Source organism: Crocodylus siamensis, chromosome 1 (genome assembly GCF_052110815.1).
Source record: "Crocodylus siamensis isolate JL-2025a chromosome 1, ASM5211081v1, whole genome shotgun sequence".
Lineage (NCBI taxonomy): Eukaryota > Metazoa > Chordata > Crocodylia > Crocodylidae > Crocodylus > Crocodylus siamensis.
Genome location: NC_143395.1, coordinates 301,814,178 through 301,833,299, shown reverse-complemented (window position 1 = coordinate 301,833,299; position 19,122 = coordinate 301,814,178). Strand labels below are relative to the sequence as shown.

Here is a 19,122-nt window from a genome sequence, read left to right as displayed (position 1 = left end):
TATTTTTGGCATGCTATATATTTAGTAGTGGCTGTACCCAGTTGCCTCTGGTAAGTATTTCTTCCCGTACTCCTGAAACTACCTTACCTTTTCATTGGAAAGACATTTAAAAACTATTTCTAATAAAAATACTCACATTAGAGTTTTGGCATCTGGCAATTGTATTTATATTTGCTTATCACTATGAGAGCTATTTTTTACCTTCTCGTTTTTGAAGCATCAGCTTAAGCTTATTTCCGCTTGAGCCATCTAGATGAATAAAAATAAAGACACTCTTTATCTATGTACTTTTTACAGCAGGAAGAAAAAATATGAAAAGCACATGAAAAGAAAAAAACAGAAATGACACCTGAATATTAGGATAGCACTGAAGCAATGCTCATTAGTATCTGTCATCCTTCCAGTTCTGACACTCAAGTTCAATGTATACTATCAAAAAGCTTTTTTCTTTTAACATGCTTTCTTTCAGCAGGCTGCTTGGCACAGAAACGTGATACTGTCCTTGTTAACCTACTGCAATTGTTATATTTGTCAGCAGTTCAAGACTTCTGCTGGTGAAAGTGCTGTGATGTAATGTCCAGATTGGTGTGAAAATCCTCAGAGACTTTCGCTGACTAAAAAAGCATATTAGCAAATAGACCTGCTCTCTCAAGCCTTAAATTTGTCAAAACTGTCATTTTGCTAAAGTAATTTCCTGGTAGGAATTGAATATTAGGTGCCCATTGCATGGCATGTGTGAAATGCTTGAATCGTTCTGAAACCATATTCCCTGGTTTAAAAAGAGCAAGAAATGAAAAAGAAATTCACGGGGACCATAGCACTTGATTTCTTGCCAATTTCTTTATTACTATTGAAAATGCTAATCCACCACAATTGTTGGCTCATTTTAAGCAAGCATTTTGTGCCACATTTATACTAGAAGGGCTTGATCCTGCACTTAGTTCAAATTTCCACTGATTGTAACAAAAGTTATGACAGAGTATAAGCTCTCCTTTAACTTCCCCAAGAGGCTGGGCAGCATATAATTAATTCAAAGTGCAGCTATTAATTCGATCTTCTATGTCATTCTTCCAGTTCTGATACTGAAATGCAACACAGGCTATCCGTAATCCAGCTGCACTTCAGCACAGCCAAGCTCATTTGAACTGCTTATACATAAGGTGGTGGTACAAAGAGAATATAATGGGGTTCTGGGGAATTTTACACCTTTCCTTTTACCCACCTCCTTCTGATGGTCCCTGGCAGGGACATGTGGTTCCCAAACGTGGACTTACTAAGGACAGAATCTCAAGGAACAGAGCTAGCCTTGCTCCTTGAGCCCTTCTATTACCACTGTTAAGCTGCAACTTTGCACAAAGTAACAATGAGCTTGTCCTGTAACCTTTATGAGGGCATCTAGTGAGAGTGATAACAGAATGAGCCAGGTTTGGAGCAAATGTGGGTGCCAATGGAAACTGTGTGGAACCAGATTTTGTTCTTTTCAAAAGTGAAAGGAAAAAACAATCTGTGGTGGGTTCCCCGTGCCCTGATCCTGGTTTTTTAAAGTTTAACAGGGAAAGCAAAAGGCTGCACGACTGCTTGCTTTATATGTATGTGCACATATATATGAGTGAGTGTGTATGCATGTATCTAGAGTGAGTGTGTGTACATACATATATGTGTCTATACAGTATGTGTGTACACAATGTCTGCGTATCTAAATAGCGTGCATGTATATACACAGTGGGTGCATCTACACATGCAATGAATGTGACTGAATAAACTATGGCACAATATAAACTGGAGTTTATATTGAATCCTGACATCACTGTCTATATGTGCAGTTAGACACATTAGTTTAAAGTGCTGTTTTCTAGTACAGGCAACCCCCACTTATAGCACTCTTAATTGGTTCCTGAAAAAATGAGCATTAAGTAAAACGACCGTTGAACAAAACCAAAAGTAGTTGATGACCCAAAATGGTGGCTGCAATTGTTTTTAATGACCCAAGATGGTGCCTGCAAGTGTAACAAAACTCGCTGAGCACTAGGTGAAATCAGGTATCAATTTTTAATGAGAGTTATAGCGAAATAGCACTAAGTGAAACAGCATTAAGCAGGGGGTTGCCTGTACCTGTATCTGTTGGTACTAGCAAACAGCCCTCTAAATTAATCTACTGCACAGTAATTGCTGCGCACATGCAGATAGTGAAGCTTTACTGCATATTAGATGTCTAATGCACAGTAAAGTGCAGTTAGGCACACCCAATGTGTGCATATCTGTATAGTGTGTACACGTGTGTCTATACAGTGTATCTATATAGTTTGAGTGTATATGCCTATATCTACACTGTGTACACAGTGCGTGTGTGTGTATACACACATGCACTGTATACACGCGTAGATATAGGCATATACAGTCGAACTGTATAGATATATATATATACACACACACACACAATGTCTATATGTATCTATAGTGGATGTATGTGTATGTGTGTAGATATATGGAACCCGTGGCAGGTTAGGGGGTTAGGTGTATGTTGCATCAGAGTTGACTGTCATCTTCTATAGAATTTAGAATAAATGATGGACACTTTGTATAGGATGGCTGGGCTAGGGCTGATCCTGCCTCAGGCAGGGGTGGGACTAGATGACCCTTCCAGCCCTACTTCTCAAGGTTTCTATGACACAGAGATACAGAAACATGTATAGGGTGTGTGTGCGTGCATCTATCTATAGATGTACCCATTTTATCTCTCTACATAGAAAATGTGTATATCTATATATAAATGTGTGGGTGTGCATCCATCCTGTATATATACACACGTATTATTTGTAGAGAAAGATAAAAAGGATGCATCCATATAGAATGCATGTGTGCATCTATCTAGTGTGTATGTGTGCATCTATTGTGTGCATCTCCCTGGTGTATGCATCTCTACTGTATCTAGTGTGTGTGTGTGTGTGTGTGCATGTGTGCATCTCCCTAGTGTATGCATCTCTCTACTGTGTGTATCTAGTGTGTGAGTGTGTGCACACCCACATCTATCTAGTGTGTGTGTCCATGTGCATCTATCTAGTTTGTGTGTCTCTCGTGTGTGCGTGTGCATCTGTCGTGTGTGTGTGTCCGCATCTCTCGTGTGTGCATCTACCGCGTGTGCGCGTGTTTCTCTTGTGCTTCCCGCGGCCGCGCTGGTCGGGGCGAAGCGACCTCCTGCAGGCCAGAGGAGGGGGGCAGCCCGGGGCCCTGCGCGCCCCCGCCCCGGCGCCCGCCGCGCCCCGCACTCACCGGGCCCCGGGCACACGAGCAGCAGCAGCAGCAGCAGCAGCAGCGGGGCGGCCAGCGGCAGCGCCCCCCGGCCGGGCGGCGGCGGCGACATCGCGACGGGCCGGGCGCGGCTCCGGCACCTGGCGAGAGACAGCGCGGGCGGCTCAGCGGGGCTCCTCGGCCCCCCTCCCCTCCCCCCGCCCGGCCCGGCCCGGCCCGGCCCGGCCCGGCCGCCGAGACGCGGGGCTGGAGCCCGCTGCATCACCTGCCTCAGGCAGGGTCCGCCTGAAACAGCGCAGCCCACCGCCCTCCCCCGCCACAGCCGCGAGAGATTTGGTTTGGGTTTTTCTTTTGCAAAAATATGTATTTCTAGATAGCTACATTGCATATATAGAGAGATACTCCATGCGTGTGTAAAGGCAGTAACCGCCCCCCCACCCCACTTCCATCCAAGCTCCTCCTGTGAGCCAAGCAAGTTGTGTGTGTGTATTTACCCACACTGTGTGTACCTCTGGTGTGTGGGTGTATGTACACAGTGTGTGTGGTGTGTTTATACACACAATGTGTGTAGTGATATAGTGTGTGTGTGCATGCGCGCACATCTACACATACAAGTAATGCACCTGAATGTACTGCACGGTGACTTAAGGTGCATTAAACTGCTCCCTGGCACATGTCTACACGTACACACCAGTTAGGAACCTAGTGCTGGGCTACTCCTGCCTTGCTCTGCCCCCCTGCAGCAGCCCCAGGTGCCAGCTCCCAGGTGTCAGGGGGCTCTGGGGGCAGCCCTGGGCTGGCAAGAGGTGCAGGGGGTCAGGCTTTGGAGCCAGGGGGCAGGAGGGAAGCTGTCCCCAGTGCCAGGGGCAGCTCCCACCTGCACGGAGTTCAGGGTTCGGGATTAGCCCCGGGAACAGCCAGAGCTTGGAGCCAGTGTTAGCCTGGAGACAGCCAAACTGGAGCTCGGGGTTAGCTCGGGACAGCCAGAGCCAGGGACAGCTCCCTCTTGCTCCCCAGCGCTCAGGACTAAGTCAAGCAGCAGTTGTCCCACTGTTTCCTGGGCTGACTGGAAGCAATTTGCTCCCTGGTCAGCATCTACATATGCATTTAGGTGCATTAAAGTGCTATTTTTTAGTACCTGTATCTGTTGGTACTAACAAGTGATGCTTTAAGTTAATCTAATGCGCAGTAATTGCTGCGCACGTATGGACAGTGACACATTAGTATAATGCCCAGAAAAGCACACCCAATATATGTATATATAGTGTGCATGTATGTGTACACAATGTATGCATCTGTGGAGTGTGTGTATATGTAGACTATATGTGCGTATAGTGTGTGCATGTGTATACATATGTATCTATAGTGTATGTGTTATGTGTGTATATATATATATATATGCGTGTGTGTGTGTGTGTGTCCATATAAATACTCTGTCTTGTTTCAGGGTTGACAGTCATCTTATGTAGAGTTTAAATGATGGTTTGTTTGTTATGGTTTGGATAGGGCTAATCATGCCTCAAGCAGGGGGTTGGACTAGATCAGTGTTTCTCAGTCTGTGGGTTGTGACCCAAAAGCGGGTTGCAAGAATATATGAAAGAGTCGTGAACAGACTTTAAAAATGGATTCTCTTTTAAAGGAGAAGACTGTGGGAAACTGTGGCTTTTCCCTTGCAGGCTGGCAGAGCTCCAGCCTGCAGGGGGCTGCTTGGGGCCCCATGCACCCCCCCACCCACACACAGACTGCCCCACACACCCATCCCCTGCTCCACACACTGAGGGGCTGGGGCCTGGGCACAGGGGGCAGCAGGTCAGGAGTGAGGGTCACTCTGTCAAGACTGGCCATCAATGTTTAAAGGTGAGACCTGGTACAAAAAAGGTTGAGAACCACCGGACTAGACCTCTGCAGGTCCCTTCCAGCCCTACTTCTCTATAACTTCCACAATTCCAGCATTTAAGGTGTAGGAATTTCTAATTCAGAAGCTGTGCCCCTAACTCCTATGCACCATAACTACTGATGCCCCTCTCCTCTAAGAAATTCTCCAACCCCTTTTTGAATTTGGTTAACTGTGAGCTTCCACCACATCTGGTGGCAATGAGGTCCACATTTTAATTACACACTTAAATTTAGTTCCGCACTTTAATTTTATGGAAGGCTTTCAAAAGAAAAAAAAACAGGAAAAAAGCTATTAGACTGGATCTTTCAATAGAGTTACTCCCTGAGTGAAGTCACTCAGTCAGGAGGCCCACTAAAGGCTATTTTCTTCAGTTACAAATAGGGAGGTGGTGATTTTTTCCAATCCACACATCATAAGCACTATAGAACATATTCCAAGGCAAATCAGCTCCAACAGTAGTGGGATAAAAGCAATTCAAAGTATGCAGATCCAAATTTCCACCACAGATATTTCCTTGATCTTATTATATCTAAACCAGACATGTCACTCTGGCAAATAATGCTACAATTGCTACAATTGACTAGATGAAGATGTCTGGATAAAAATTCTGAAATCTGGGAAATAAAGGACAGGAGATAACACAGTAGCCACCTCCAGAATCTGAAATGAGGAGATGCAATATCATTTCCAGAAAACATATAACAAATGCACTGTAATGATATAAAGATCACTTTTAAAATAAAACTGAATTTAGCTTGCTCTCTAAACAAATTTTGGGTTCATCAGTATGCTGAGGATCACTTTTTTAAAAAAGTGAGCTCAATCAGAGTTACTCTGAATGTAAACCATTTTAAAATGTATTGCCTTGCCAAGTTTCGTTTCACAGTTCCAATCAAACTCCATCTAATTATCCAGTAAGGGAATTATTTCAGTATGCAGTGGCCTGTCTACTGCACTTTGCTCAACAGCTGTTATGTATGATTTTGGTCCTTTGTGATTTTTGTATCAACTTTTCCATTTGCACATACATTTAAATATAGTTTCCTAGCACTGGGTTTACAGTTTTGCCATCAGTATTTCATACATTCTGGATTTTGTCTAATAATTTTTTCCCTTCATAAATAGGCCAGGCAAACTCATAAATGTATTTAGATGGCTCATACAAAGTTAGAAACATTATTCTATGAAATATATATTTTAAAAGGCCCTGATATTTTTTTTTTTACATTATTCTACAGGTTAAGGCAGGTCCTGAGCCATTGTAAATACAGTGGAATTAAGGCCTTGTCTACATGCAGATACTCAGACAAGTTAATTTGAATTAGCAAAAGATGTATTTAAAGTGGTTGATATAATATGAGCCCTTGGCAGATGTTATATTTATGGCATGATTAAAGTGTTAATCATGCCATAAATTATAACATGGCTCATGTTCAGCCAATTTATGGTACCATAAAATGGCAAACCAGGCACAAAGATGTAATGTAGAACATCTTTGCAGTTTACTTGTATGGCACCTTCAATTGAAGATGTGATATGAGTTATTTTCCAGGTCTGGGCTGCCTCACCAGTGCCGACAATCAGCTCATTGTCATCATCAGCCCCAGACTGTCCCAGATCCCAGGGATACCCCCAGCCCAATCCCCAGGGATAAGGCTGAGGGCAGCTGCAGGTCCCAAACCTGAGTCTTCTGGATTGGGCATGGGGCAATCATAAGGTGCATGACAGAGCTGTCTCTTTTCTGAATCACAGGATTGTTGGGCAGCCCTGTAGCAGTGCAGTTGGGATCTGAGCAATTTTATGCCCCATCCCAAATATTGTTTGTCTTGCCATGCATGTCCAGCATGGCAGGATGCATAATTTTTGTAGGATCAGATCCCAATTGTGCCATTATTTTAACAGGAGTTATAGTGTCCACATACAGATTTAATGCAGTTTAATTAATATGCTTTAAATGTTACTTCAGATAAATTCTCTGAAGAGTCCCAGTGTAGAAAAAAATCTAAGCTGGTTTACAGCAACTGAGATCTGGTCCTTGAGGGTAGATCGAATTAAGTGTATAGATGCAGAATAACTGAAGGTACAGACAGACATAACAATTGGATTGCTACCAAAGGATACCAATCCAAGCTGTTTCCATGCACGTATTACATCTGCGTGATTCTGTAGTAATATGAGTGCACCCAAACCATTCCAACTTTACCCCTGCTTCATCAAAGGTCAAAATCAGGGGGATTTAGTTCATTCATATCACTGCAGGATCAGACAGACATAACAGATCATAAAGCTGCTGTGCACTTCTGAGCAGCAGCTCCAGCTCCCCCTTTGAAGTAACTACAAATGCACATTTGTCTACACTGTGTTCTAGATGGTCTAAGTTCAAAATTGTGATTTGAAAAACTCCCACTGAGATGCAGCCTAACTCTGGAGGTACTTAACTTCATTAAGCTTTTAACTCTACAGTACCCCAGGTACTTGGAGTTCTGCTTTGGTGCATGTCCACATGTAACTAAGTCTAAGCAGATTAGCTTCTATATCACATTTAAACCCAGCCACGAGTCAGGAACTAGAAAGTCCACTGCCTACATCCTTTGACGGGCCTGATTTGGTATGGAATGCTTAAGATGCACCCACAGGACAGGGCTTCTCAGAAATGCAGTTGTGGCTATTTTCTTTTATTGCCATACTAGTACCTCAGTATATAATAGTCACATGAGCAGAGCGTTTGCAGACCATTTAAGGCCTAGGTTCTATGCCTTCCTTAGACTGAGTGGAGTCAAATCCACTTTTCTTACCAATCACCCCTAGAGAATGTCCTCGGGTGGAGGGCATCTCTTCTATTGAAAACTGTGGTACAGAATATAAGGCTCATTGAGAAGCAGACAAAGGTCCCTGCCACACTTTACACTTAAGGCGTGATTAACCGGTTAACATCTTAAGTTGTAATATTAAAGCAATTAATGGTGTCATAAAACAAGGCATAAACCACAAAGTTTTTCCACAAAAAATGTGGAATAACTTTGTGGCTGGTTCCTATGACACCATTAATTGAATATGTGGCCAGGTGCACCCCTGTGGCTGGAAGCCCAGATCAGCTGATGGGGCTTCCGCTTGTGGAGTCATCATGTACTCCAGTGACTGGGAGTCCTAGCAGTTGAGGGGAGTCTTGCCACTTGCAAGCACAGGGGAAGCCTGGGATCATGATCCTAGGAACCCCCTGCACCAGCAGTAAGGTATGATGGGATCTAATGTATGATCTCACAATCATGCCTCCTGCCATACACATGTGGCATGTATTTACATATTTAATTCAATGACTGGTTAATGTGAAATACAGAATTTGGCCTTAGAATATGGATCCATATCTGAGACAGAGCCCCAGGTGAGTACCTTAATCAGTAGGCCACTGAGTCACACTCATTCTTGCATTTCTTCTCTTTGATCAGTTTTATATGCTTGCCCTAGACAGTGGCCAGTGGCAGTTTCAAGAGGAGCAGTGGACAGTCACCTTCTTCCTCAACTCCCACATGCACAACTGCCTTGGTAGTGAGATAGTTGAAGTTGTGGGTTTAACTCATAGAATGTATTGACTCAGGTTCAAGGTTATCATTGAAAATCATTACTCTGCAGGTGGAAAAAATAATTGACATTAGACAGAAGAGAAAACTGAAATCAGATCTTCCACTTCCTCTGAAAGTGTTTTAACCATTACCCTATTATCTGGGGAAGGTGGCATTAGCTGTACCTCTTCCTCCTCACTGCACCTGCTGTGTTCTTTCACAGGACAGATGTAGGCATCTATCCTCAGAAAAGGACTCTTCAAGCTGTGGAGCCCAAGTGAACAACAGCACGTAACTTAGGCAAAAGGTACATGCCCAAAAGCTGTACCCCATCCTCAGTATTTCCTACTGGTTAACTCTAGATTGCTCCCCACTTAGATCATAGGGTTTTTGGACCTCCAGTCTCATGCACTTAACTTTTACCTTACACATAACACAGATTTCTGAATCCTACATCTGAGCCAGGCACCTAAAAGCTAGATGATGCAGTGACTAACTTGTAGGCATCCAAGTCCTTTATTGGACCTAAGTTTGAAATCATGAAAAACAGAGAAATCAACACAACTTAAAATTGGTACAGTTTAGTATAGCAAATACATAGGTAGATACATAAAACACATGAAATTTCAGATGATGTAATGAGGGAAGTAACTTAAAAACATTAACTGTCCATTGTTATATTCTTAATGGGAAGTCAGGCCAGAACTCAGCAGTAGTAAAACAATTTGTAAACCAGTCTTGCAGATGAGTTGGTCTCTACAGAGTGTGGTATTTGGTATATCTGTGTCATATTTTCCTGCAAGGCCAGGGGAATACTCAGGCTTACCTGAGTATTAAATATATTGCCAAGGTCCAACAAGCTGCCTGGATAAAATGCTGTCTTGTTTAATTCATAGAATATATTGACACAAATTCAAGGTTATAATGGAAAATCGTTGCTCTGCAGATGGGAAAAATGATTGACAGTAGGCTCTAATGCTCAAGGTTAAACTAGGTACAATAGTTTGCCAGTGAGGGGACAGAAGTTTTCAGAATAAGCTAAAGAAGTCATTGAAAACATTAAACTGTTCCCTTTCAAAAATGATTGTGAAAGGAGATGACCCATGCCTTTCTCATACTAATCTTTTACCCTTGACTTTCCACTCCAGGCTCTTTTAAGGAATGAGCTTATTGTCACCCTAAAGTTACAGCAAAAAGTAATTTTAGAATACTGCATGATTTTAAATATCGCTGTTTACTGACCTATTCCAGGGCTATGCCTCCGATTTCTCTTTCCTAGAATTCACTGTATTCGAAAGGAGGCACTGGGTATGCTACCTTGACACTGAGGTTTCTCGGGATTTTTGTTTCTTCCACTGACAGGTAATGTGTTTTCTGCTTTGGGAAAGACACCTTGGATTGCATTTTAGGGCTTGTTTACACTGCAGTGCCTTTGCAGCCCTGGTCATGCCAGCAGAGCCCTCTTCTTGGAGATGTATCATCTGCTGGTAGCTGAAGTTTTTCTGCCAGCATACATAGAATTTTAGAAAATTAGGGTTGGAAGGGACCTCAGGAGGTCATCAGTCCAACCCCCTGCTCAAAACAGGACCTTCCCCAACTAGATCATCCCAGCCAAAGCTTTGTCTACCCAGGTTTTGAAAACCTCCAAGGATGGTGCTTCTACCACCTCTCTAAGTAACTTGTTCCTGTGTTTTACTACCCTCCTAGTGAGAAAATTCTTCCTAATATGTAACTTAAACTTGCCTGGCTGCAACTTGAGACCATTGTTCCTTGTTCTGTCATCTGCCACCACAAGAACAGTTTTGCTCTGTCCTTTTTGTAACCTGCCTTCAGGTAGTTGAAGGCTGCTATTAAATCCCCTCTCAGTCTTCTCCAGAATAAATAAACCCAGCCCCCTAACCATTTTCCTTGCCCTCTGCCTGACTCTCTCCAATTTGTCTACATCTCTTCTGTAGTGGAGGGGAAAGTGGGCACTATGCCACCTCCCCATGAGGGAGGCCAATGAAAACATTTATCTGTCAGCATATTTAGGTGGATGGGAGCAGCAGCCATCCCCACCACCTTTTCCTCCCTTCCTTGTCTTCTGTGTTTTAAAAGGGGAAAAATGCACCTGCTGAGTTCTTTCAAAATGCAAAATCCTTAGCACCTCTACTAGGCTAAACATATTGGCTAAACTGGATATGATTTTTTTTCGCACTCTTAGCCAACGCACCAGCCAAACTTTATAGTGTCAACAAAGTCAGATATCATGGCAGTAACTTCATGTCTACATAAAGTAATATGGCAATTTGTGCTATATTTACTGCTAAGATGGAAAGTAAGAAGTCAGGTTTCTTATAAGTTACAAGCAAGTTTTCCCCTTTCAAAAAAGGTGGATGGCAGGTGAGGGGAGAATGAATTGCTAAAATGAGAGAAAAACATTTTCCCATTTAGGTTTAGTTAATAGTTTGTTAATGCCTGTTGTCACTAATATTATGTCCTAAAAGATAGTATTGCTCTTAAAAGAATAGTAATGCTAAACTGCTGTCATGTTGGAAGAAGTGAATTACTGAACTTAGCAAGTTCTTGAAACAAAGACAGTTACACGCCCAGTAAAAATCAGTTGGTGTGCCAAGCACTTTGGCAGACACAATTAAAGGAACAATGAAACTTCTTAGGGTATGTTTTCTTGGCATCATGCAGTACTGTGCCAATATTGAATTTAGCTCTGGACCACCTAGCTCAAGTATTGGAAGCAGTATAGGCACGTGGGTGCAGCACTCTACACAGATTCATGAGCCCTGCTTATCATCCCTGTGCCAAATAGATATACCCTTAAACTGGCAGGGACAAGTACAAATAATGAAAGGACTGGCAAGGTACAGGGCAGATCAGAACTGGACTGGGGCATTTCCCTGATTGCAACCATAGGGGATAGTATATTGGTTATGATGCTTGCATATTACAGGTGAAAAGGTAAGGAAAGATAGCAGAATTCTGAGTATGACCTTGAGAAGAAACAGACACAGAACTTCTTGGGCACTAAGCTTGGTGGAAATACACACTGGAGTATTTCAGGTCAAGGAAACTATTTTTTGTTATGGCTCTTTGTACCTTATACCAAAGAATATTCTGATTTGTATCATCAATGTCTAATCCTAATAGAAAGAGATTTGCAAATCCCCGTGTACTCTATACCTGCTTGACTCAAAGGGGCAATGCTATTTGAGCTGCATAACACCTTGAGTATACATTTATTGCAGTTATTTTAATCCCACTGGACTGTAAAATACATTATAGCCATCCATGAAACATTCCACCCACTATACAAAATAACTACTATTTAAGGGCTGTTTAGGTAAATTGGATTAAATCATTAAAAGACAAAGAGATTAGGACCAGATATTTAAACATATGTAGGTGTTTCTCTGTCTAGGCACTTCACCTTCGAGTGCCTAAATATCTTGAAAAAATCTGGCTCCTGGTCCAATGCACAAAAGTATAAAGAAATGTGAAATAAGAAATACTGTGAAAAGAAATGGAATGGAAAGAAAGGCATCTACCTTCAGGGTAGAGTACAACAGCTGTTAAACAGAAACTAATATATATTATATTCATTAAGATAGAAGATATAATTTCAATGCTGAAACTCTAAGCATTCAAAAATCATGAGTCAGACGTGTAAAGTCATAATATTGGCATAAAAACTATAAAAATAACAAATGTGGTATTTTATTTCCTTTTTGGTGCCTTTAAGATTCATGATTTTAAAATTTTATCCTGAACCATGACAGTGAGGGACTTCATTTTTTTTATGAAAGCAGGGATTTTGGGATAAGTACAGGTCTCTACCATAAAAAACACCAAATATTGCTTAAGAAAAAAAATAATGAAATTTGGCAGCATGACAGTTTACTAGACACGTTGGAATTTGGCCAAAATTATAAGGAACAGAATTTCTTTTGCAGAAAGGCACCATGGAGATTTAATGACCTCATTCGATCAGGAACTTGGCAGCAAAGCACAATGCTCCCAGTGCCAAGGCAACATTGTTTTCTGTTAATAATGTGTTTTTTTAAATATAATATCACAACCATATTGCCTGACTAGCTTGTCCTAGAGTACATGCAGTTAGCATTCCAAATTGCTTTCTGTTTACAGTTAGTTCCAAGAAAGCTGCAGGAGCCATGTTTTTCCTCCAAAAAGAAGCAAGAACACTTAAGTCGTCGGTCAGTTATTTTCAAAACATCTTGACTTTTATTCCATTTGCCTCTGTTGCTACAGAGTTTTACTAATAGAGATGGGACCAAACCCAAATTCAAACACCTCAAATTTGGGAAAGGTTCGTATCTACATGCAAATTACACATCTCAGTCCTATCTCTAATCTTTGACTATGATATTAGTTGCCTTCAATCCACAGTTCAATTCCTGACTGACAGGGACAACAGTATTTCATCTACTGTTCCAAATGCTACCCTCTATATTCATTAGTCAGTACTGAACTGTAAATTTTCTAAGCCATTATCCTACTGATAACAGTGTTTAGAGGTTTTCTGTGCCTTACGACTGCTGCTCATTTTTATAATTTCTCTTCCCTGAGCTTGCCAGACATGAAACAGTGTTTATTCTTCTATTTATTCACCTGTTCTTGTTTTATTAACTCATGGTAGTGCCCTAAACCGTCTATGAAAGGAAATTTCTTGCTATCAGAATAGGTACAGTGACAATCATGTCAGTTCAGTACTGTTATCTTGCTCCAAATGCTTCTTTTCATTAGAGTGTACACTACGGGTGGGATACAAATAAATTCAGCCTCTAATAGTTCCTCCTCCACTTCCACTGCATCAAATGTAAACCTAGATGAAATATAGCAGATTTAGCAGGAAAGTAGAAGGAAGAATGTAGCAATAGATTCTGTCTTTTCGCTGTAGAATGAGAGTTATCATTACTGTCTCTTTCATGCTGTTTCACAGCATTTTTTAAATTCTCCTTTCCTTGCTTTTTGGAATTCCTGTGTCCTTCCCATCCCTTGCATCTATTATATACACAAAACACTATATTAAAAGAAAATTATTAAGTTTGCAAAGTCAAGCAGTAAATCGTTAATAAATGCTAGAGCCAAGGTTGTCTGTGTTGTCTTAATTTGACATTGCTGTGAATATCATATGCAGTTTGATATAAACTTTAATTAAATGATCTTATACTATTTTTCCCCCACAAGACTGCTGTCTCTAACCATGATCCACATTCTTCTCACCTAGACAGTTCAAGCCTTCACTCCTCAGGCTTCACATCCAACATCCTTGCCTAAGCAGTCTTGTCTTCCCGACACTTTCCCTGTCCTAGCCCTGCTCACTCACAATCCTTCCCCACCCCCAACTCCCATTCCCCTTGTCCAATTTCTGCTTTCCATCTCTACATCAGATTTGGCTCCTTCTATCCTGGTCTTCAGTCACTCCTATGCTCACATCCTCTGTCCTTACTAGTCCCAGGCTCTCTCCTAGATATTCATCCCTCTGCTTCAAAATCTTAGTCTGTCCTACTGCAACTCCTAGTTTCCCTTTCAGCCCCACTAGCCTCCTCCTTCCCAGGAACCTCATACAAGAAGGAAGACAAGCCTGCATACATGCTAAGTGGGGGGACAACTAGTTTGTGGATCCCAGTGGGATTTAGGCTTAGTCCTTTTCTCCTGGTTCCAGTACCCCGATCCCTGCAATTGCAGGGAAAATCCTCCTCAGTCCCACGCTGGAACATGTTCTGTGTGTAGCAACTCCAAATAGATTTTATCTGCAAAGGTTTATCAACTCTCTGCTGCCTCTGAAGCTTTAGCAAAGGCTTTAGGCAAATTGAGTATATTTTCACAGTGGGAAGATGGTCAGTGAGCGAGGGGGAAAAGATGGCTGCAAACAGAAAACAGTGGGAAGCCCTGGCATCCTGGAGCATGGGGGCCCAGGGCAGGGGGTGAAGGGAAGGGAGGAAGAGGGATGGAGCAGGAGTGAATCGGAGGATGAGCCCCTGACATAGGCTTAGTCCAGGAGCCAGTCAAGGCCCAACCTGGGAAACCAGGAGAGTTTCGATGCTGTCTTTTAAAGCACCTGCAGGCAGGCTCCTGTGTTCTTCCTGTTTAAATGGACCACAGAGAGCATCCTGGCAAGGCAAGAGGTAGCATTTTTCCTCATGGAGGTTTTCGTGGCAACCAACATCTCACTGTACAAACTTGATCACCCCAAGTTAAGGGGCTACCTGAAACTACATGTGCTTAATGCTGGCAGTTTTCTGTGTGCCAGCAAGCATTGTCAGGACTATCTCCCTGCAGAGATTGCTTCACATGTAGAGTCTACAACTGCTGCCTTGGCAGAGTATCATTCCTTTTCCATTGTGACTGATGGAGACACCAACCCCCAGGGCACCTACACACTGCACATTTTATTCATACTGGGGAGTTAACCGACTGGAAACTGCCTGTGTTTCAAACTTAGCTGGTCCATCTCACCTTGGTCTGTTTTTTCACTGGATCCCAAGCCATCATGCAGGTAGTTGTCAGCTATGGTGTAGACTTTTACAAGATCTCAGCATTCCTGTCTGACAACACCATGTACATGTGCAAGGCTTTCTCTGATGTTCTCCGAGGAATGCTGTCCAGTGCCGTTCATGTCACCTTCAGTATGCACATTCTGGTATGCACAGTTCCCCAAGATGGATAGCCTGGTGTCTTCCTTCAAGAAAAACCTTTAAGCACTATCCAGGTCATAAGGTCTGGTACAGGGAGTCCGTCGCCAGTCAAAGTGGGGCTTGTATGCCACTGTGCCGCTGCCACCGGAGCCTAGGATCACACAGTGTAATTCCTGGTTCAATGCAATCTGTTACCATGGCAAGCATATGCAGCACTAGTGGCAGTTCATGAGTGAGGAGCTGGAAAACACGCAGCATACAGTGCCTGCTCAAGCTTCATGATCTAGGGTGAGGCAACATGCAAGGTCAAGTGATGTTTGTGGCTGACACTGCCACCTGGTTCATGGAGCTCCTGACCTGATTTGAAGGCCAGCAGGTTGTGCATGCATACAACAAGGTGATGGACTTAATAAGTTGGGTTGAACACAGGGCATCACAAGTCAAGCTGCCCTTGTGAAAACTAGCATAGAAGGGAGCTCTTCCAGACAATAGCTGCAAAGCTGAACCATTGCTACAGGAACTACCCATCACTGCCACCACAGTTCAGACAGCCAGCTGCCTCCTTCCTTAGTGCTATTCACATTTTGGACTCCAACTAGGTGTGTCTGCTGAATGTGACTCTCAACTACTGAAAGCAATCTTGGGATGGGGTAAACTGCATGACAATGAATGTACTGCCCATGTGAACTTAGCCAAAGAGTGCCAGATGCCTGTGTTCTGGGACTCTGTCTGTGACCTATTTCCACTTCTTCATGCCCTGACAAAACCAGGCACCATTTCCAAGAAACTGATAGATGGTGTGTGTCTCTGTGTATGGACAGGTACTCACCCTACAGAGTCAGAGAATGTCTCCAGCCACTGTGGCTGGTTGCATCATGCTTGCAGTTAATACGTAGCCTGAATTGCCCACTTTAAGGTTAGCATTCAGTTTCTGTAAATTCCTTTTTATAATGTCCTTTAATAAAGTCTATATAATTAGTATAAGTTATAATTCATACAGTGCACAGCACAGCTTTATTTTCATAAAATATTTCACTTTAGAGTTAGATGAGGTGCTTAGATGGTATTTTTTTAATAAAGTATATATAGTTGGTATTACTTAATTCATGGTGTCCATTGACTTATTTTAATAGGATATTTCAATTTTTCAGATTGATAAGGTGCTTAGGCTGCTTAATAATACAGTGGCAATTAATGGCTTCCCTGGGCTTGATTAGGGAATCAAGCCCGGGAAAGCCATTAACCGGATCCTAGACTACTTGCTAACGTGATAATCCCCTGATCAAGCCTGGGGAAGGCAGTAATTGCCATGGTAGCAAGCAGGCTAGGACCTGGTTAAAGGCTTCCCTAGGCCTGATCCCTTGAAAAAATGGTGCCCAACGCCGTGCCAGGAGCATGAAATTGGGAAGCAGCCACCCCAAAATTGGGAGGCAGCAGCCCCAAATTAGATAGGTCCTGACTTATAATGGAAAGTTAATAATAATTATAGTCAGGGCCAGCAGTCCTGACAAAGATGCTGAGATTATCATGGTATAAATATGCTACTTGTCTTTCTTTTTATCCCATCTTGCTTTGTACTTCATTTAATTTTGTTGTCATGTTTATTTGTTCTGTTTCATACCTATTCTCTTTTCATCACCTTCCTGCCTCGTTCTCTCTGTGAAGACCTCTGTGGTTGTCTTGCTTTCATGTTAGACTGTGTTTCTAATTCTTACTATATCTTGTTTTCAGAAGAATGTCCTTTTTCTAGTTTTCCCCTACTGCTGCTAGGTAAGAGATCATGACATCTTTAATCTTCCAGCGTGAAATCCCACTGCACCAGGCTATGATTAGATGCCAGTGAATTCAAAAAGCAAGTTTATTAACCTCATAGTGCAATGCTGTATGCATGAACGACTCATGCCTCTTGAGGCTGGGGGGCACAGGGACCACCCGCAGGTGGTGGCGGCGGTGTTGGTGGTGGGGGCATGGGGGCAGCAAGTGAGGACCTCCCGCAGGCAGCCATGATGACACAGTGGCAAGGGTGGGCTGAGCGGAGACTCCCTGCAGGCAGCCGCAGCAACGTCAGAGGCGAGGGGAGGGGGTGGCAAGTGGTGAATGCCTGCAGATGCCAATCTCAGGGGGCAACTACCCTCCTACGCATCACCTATGGCTGTATGGCTGCAGAGTACAGAGGTGTGGTGGAAGAATTTTTTGCCTTTCTTTATAATTTAGGTCCAGTCTTGCAAGCATTTTTGCATATACTTAATTATTAATTAATATTAATGTCAACTTCAAGAAAAATGCAGAGAGCAAAACAAACCATTGTACAATCCACCGCCTTCATGTCTCTAACCAAAGCATCTGACACCCTCAGCAGAGCAGGCCTAGTCACAGTCCTAGAAAAGATAGGATACCCACCAATCCTGTTAAATCTTATATGTTTCTTCCACAACATGAAAGCAACTGTTCAGTTTGATGGGTCCACTTCAGGCAGCTTCTAGCTGAAAAGCAGAGTGAAGCAAGGATCTGTTCTTGCCACTATGTTCTTTGAAATCTTCTTCTCCTGAACTGCACATTTAATGATATAGAAGGTAGAGTGTACCTTCACACAAGATTAGATATGAAACTCTTCAATCTGTCATGACTCAAGGCAAAGACTAAAGTTAGCAAGGTGCTTATCAGCGAGCTTCTATTCACTGATGATGCTGCCCTTACAGCTCACGACGAAGACCTACTTCAAGAGGACTACTCATGGATCACCTTTCAAGTGCATGTCAGATATTTCCTCTCACTATCAGCATAAACAAAACAGTTGTACTGGGACAGGGAGTTCCACAAGATCTATCAATCACCCTTAATGAGAACCAGCTAGAAGTGGTCCAAAAGTTCAGCTACCTAGGCTCTACAGTGACCACCAACCTCTCAGTGGATGAAGAAGTTAATGTTTGCGTCGGAAAGGTTGCCACCACTTTCAGCAGACTAAAAGAACATGGAACAACTCAAAGCTTACCATCAAGACCAAAATGCTAATGTACTCAGCACTCTCATGTATGGTGGGGAAACATGGACAATTTATGCACATCAAGAGAAAAGGTTAAAACAGCTTCCACCTGCGCTGTTTACACCATATACTCAACATCAAATGGCAAGATAAAGTTACCAACTCAGACATTCTTCAGAGGGCAGCTTTACCAAGTGTGACGGCCCTACTCAGACAGAGTTGACTGTGCTGGCTAGGTCATCTAAGTAGCTTGGAAAATGGATGGATACCCAAGGACATGCTATCCAGGCAACTATCTGAGGGAACAAGAACAACAGGATGCCCTAAGCTTTGCTACAAAGACATATGTAAGCAAGATATGAAGACATTTGGAATTGATCCTGGCCAATACAAAACCTTGGCAAGTGATTGAAACAAGTGGTGTCATAGTTTCCACCAGGGCATTAAAGTCCATGACAAGAATTGGCTCCAATAGCTTGAAGAGAAACAAATTCATAGGGAGCAAGTAGCTCTCGAACTACCCAACCACGACACGTGGTGCCACAGATCATGCAAATCTCGAATTGGACTATTCAGTCACATGAGATGCTGCAAACAATCGATGTTGTAGGCTGCAATATCTCTTGCAGACAAAAGGATGTCAATAATAATATTAGAGTAGCAGAGTGGAATCCTATTTATTCCTAAAAAAAACTACTTTGCAATCTCCTAATTTTATACTATTTGGAAAGCCTGCAAGATACTCTTGGGGTCATTAATATTAATATTCTGGGGTCATCA

The 19,122-nt window shown here is 42.6% G+C and overlaps 1 protein-coding gene across 3 annotated transcripts in view; it reads right to left on the bottom strand.

The window, feature by feature from the left end:
* ECRG4 (ECRG4 augurin precursor) overlaps positions 1–19,122 on the bottom strand; it is a 40,369-nt gene that overhangs the window by 5,229 nt on the left and 16,018 nt on the right. Inside the window, exons 1-3 of one of the 3 annotated variants that reach the window (XM_090021151.1) lie at positions 3,519–3,645; positions 3,271–3,389; positions 202–249 (exon numbers count right to left, since the gene is read on the bottom strand). In XM_090021151.1, the coding sequence (XP_089877277.1) occupies positions 202–249; positions 3,271–3,389; positions 3,519–3,637 (286 nt within the window). In that variant the 5' untranslated portion in view covers positions 3,638–3,645. Of the gene's footprint in view, positions 1–201; positions 250–3,270; positions 3,390–3,514; positions 3,646–19,122 lie in introns of those variants that run through there. The other 2 variants (XM_090021166.1, XM_090021156.1) reach the window with 2 other exon arrangements.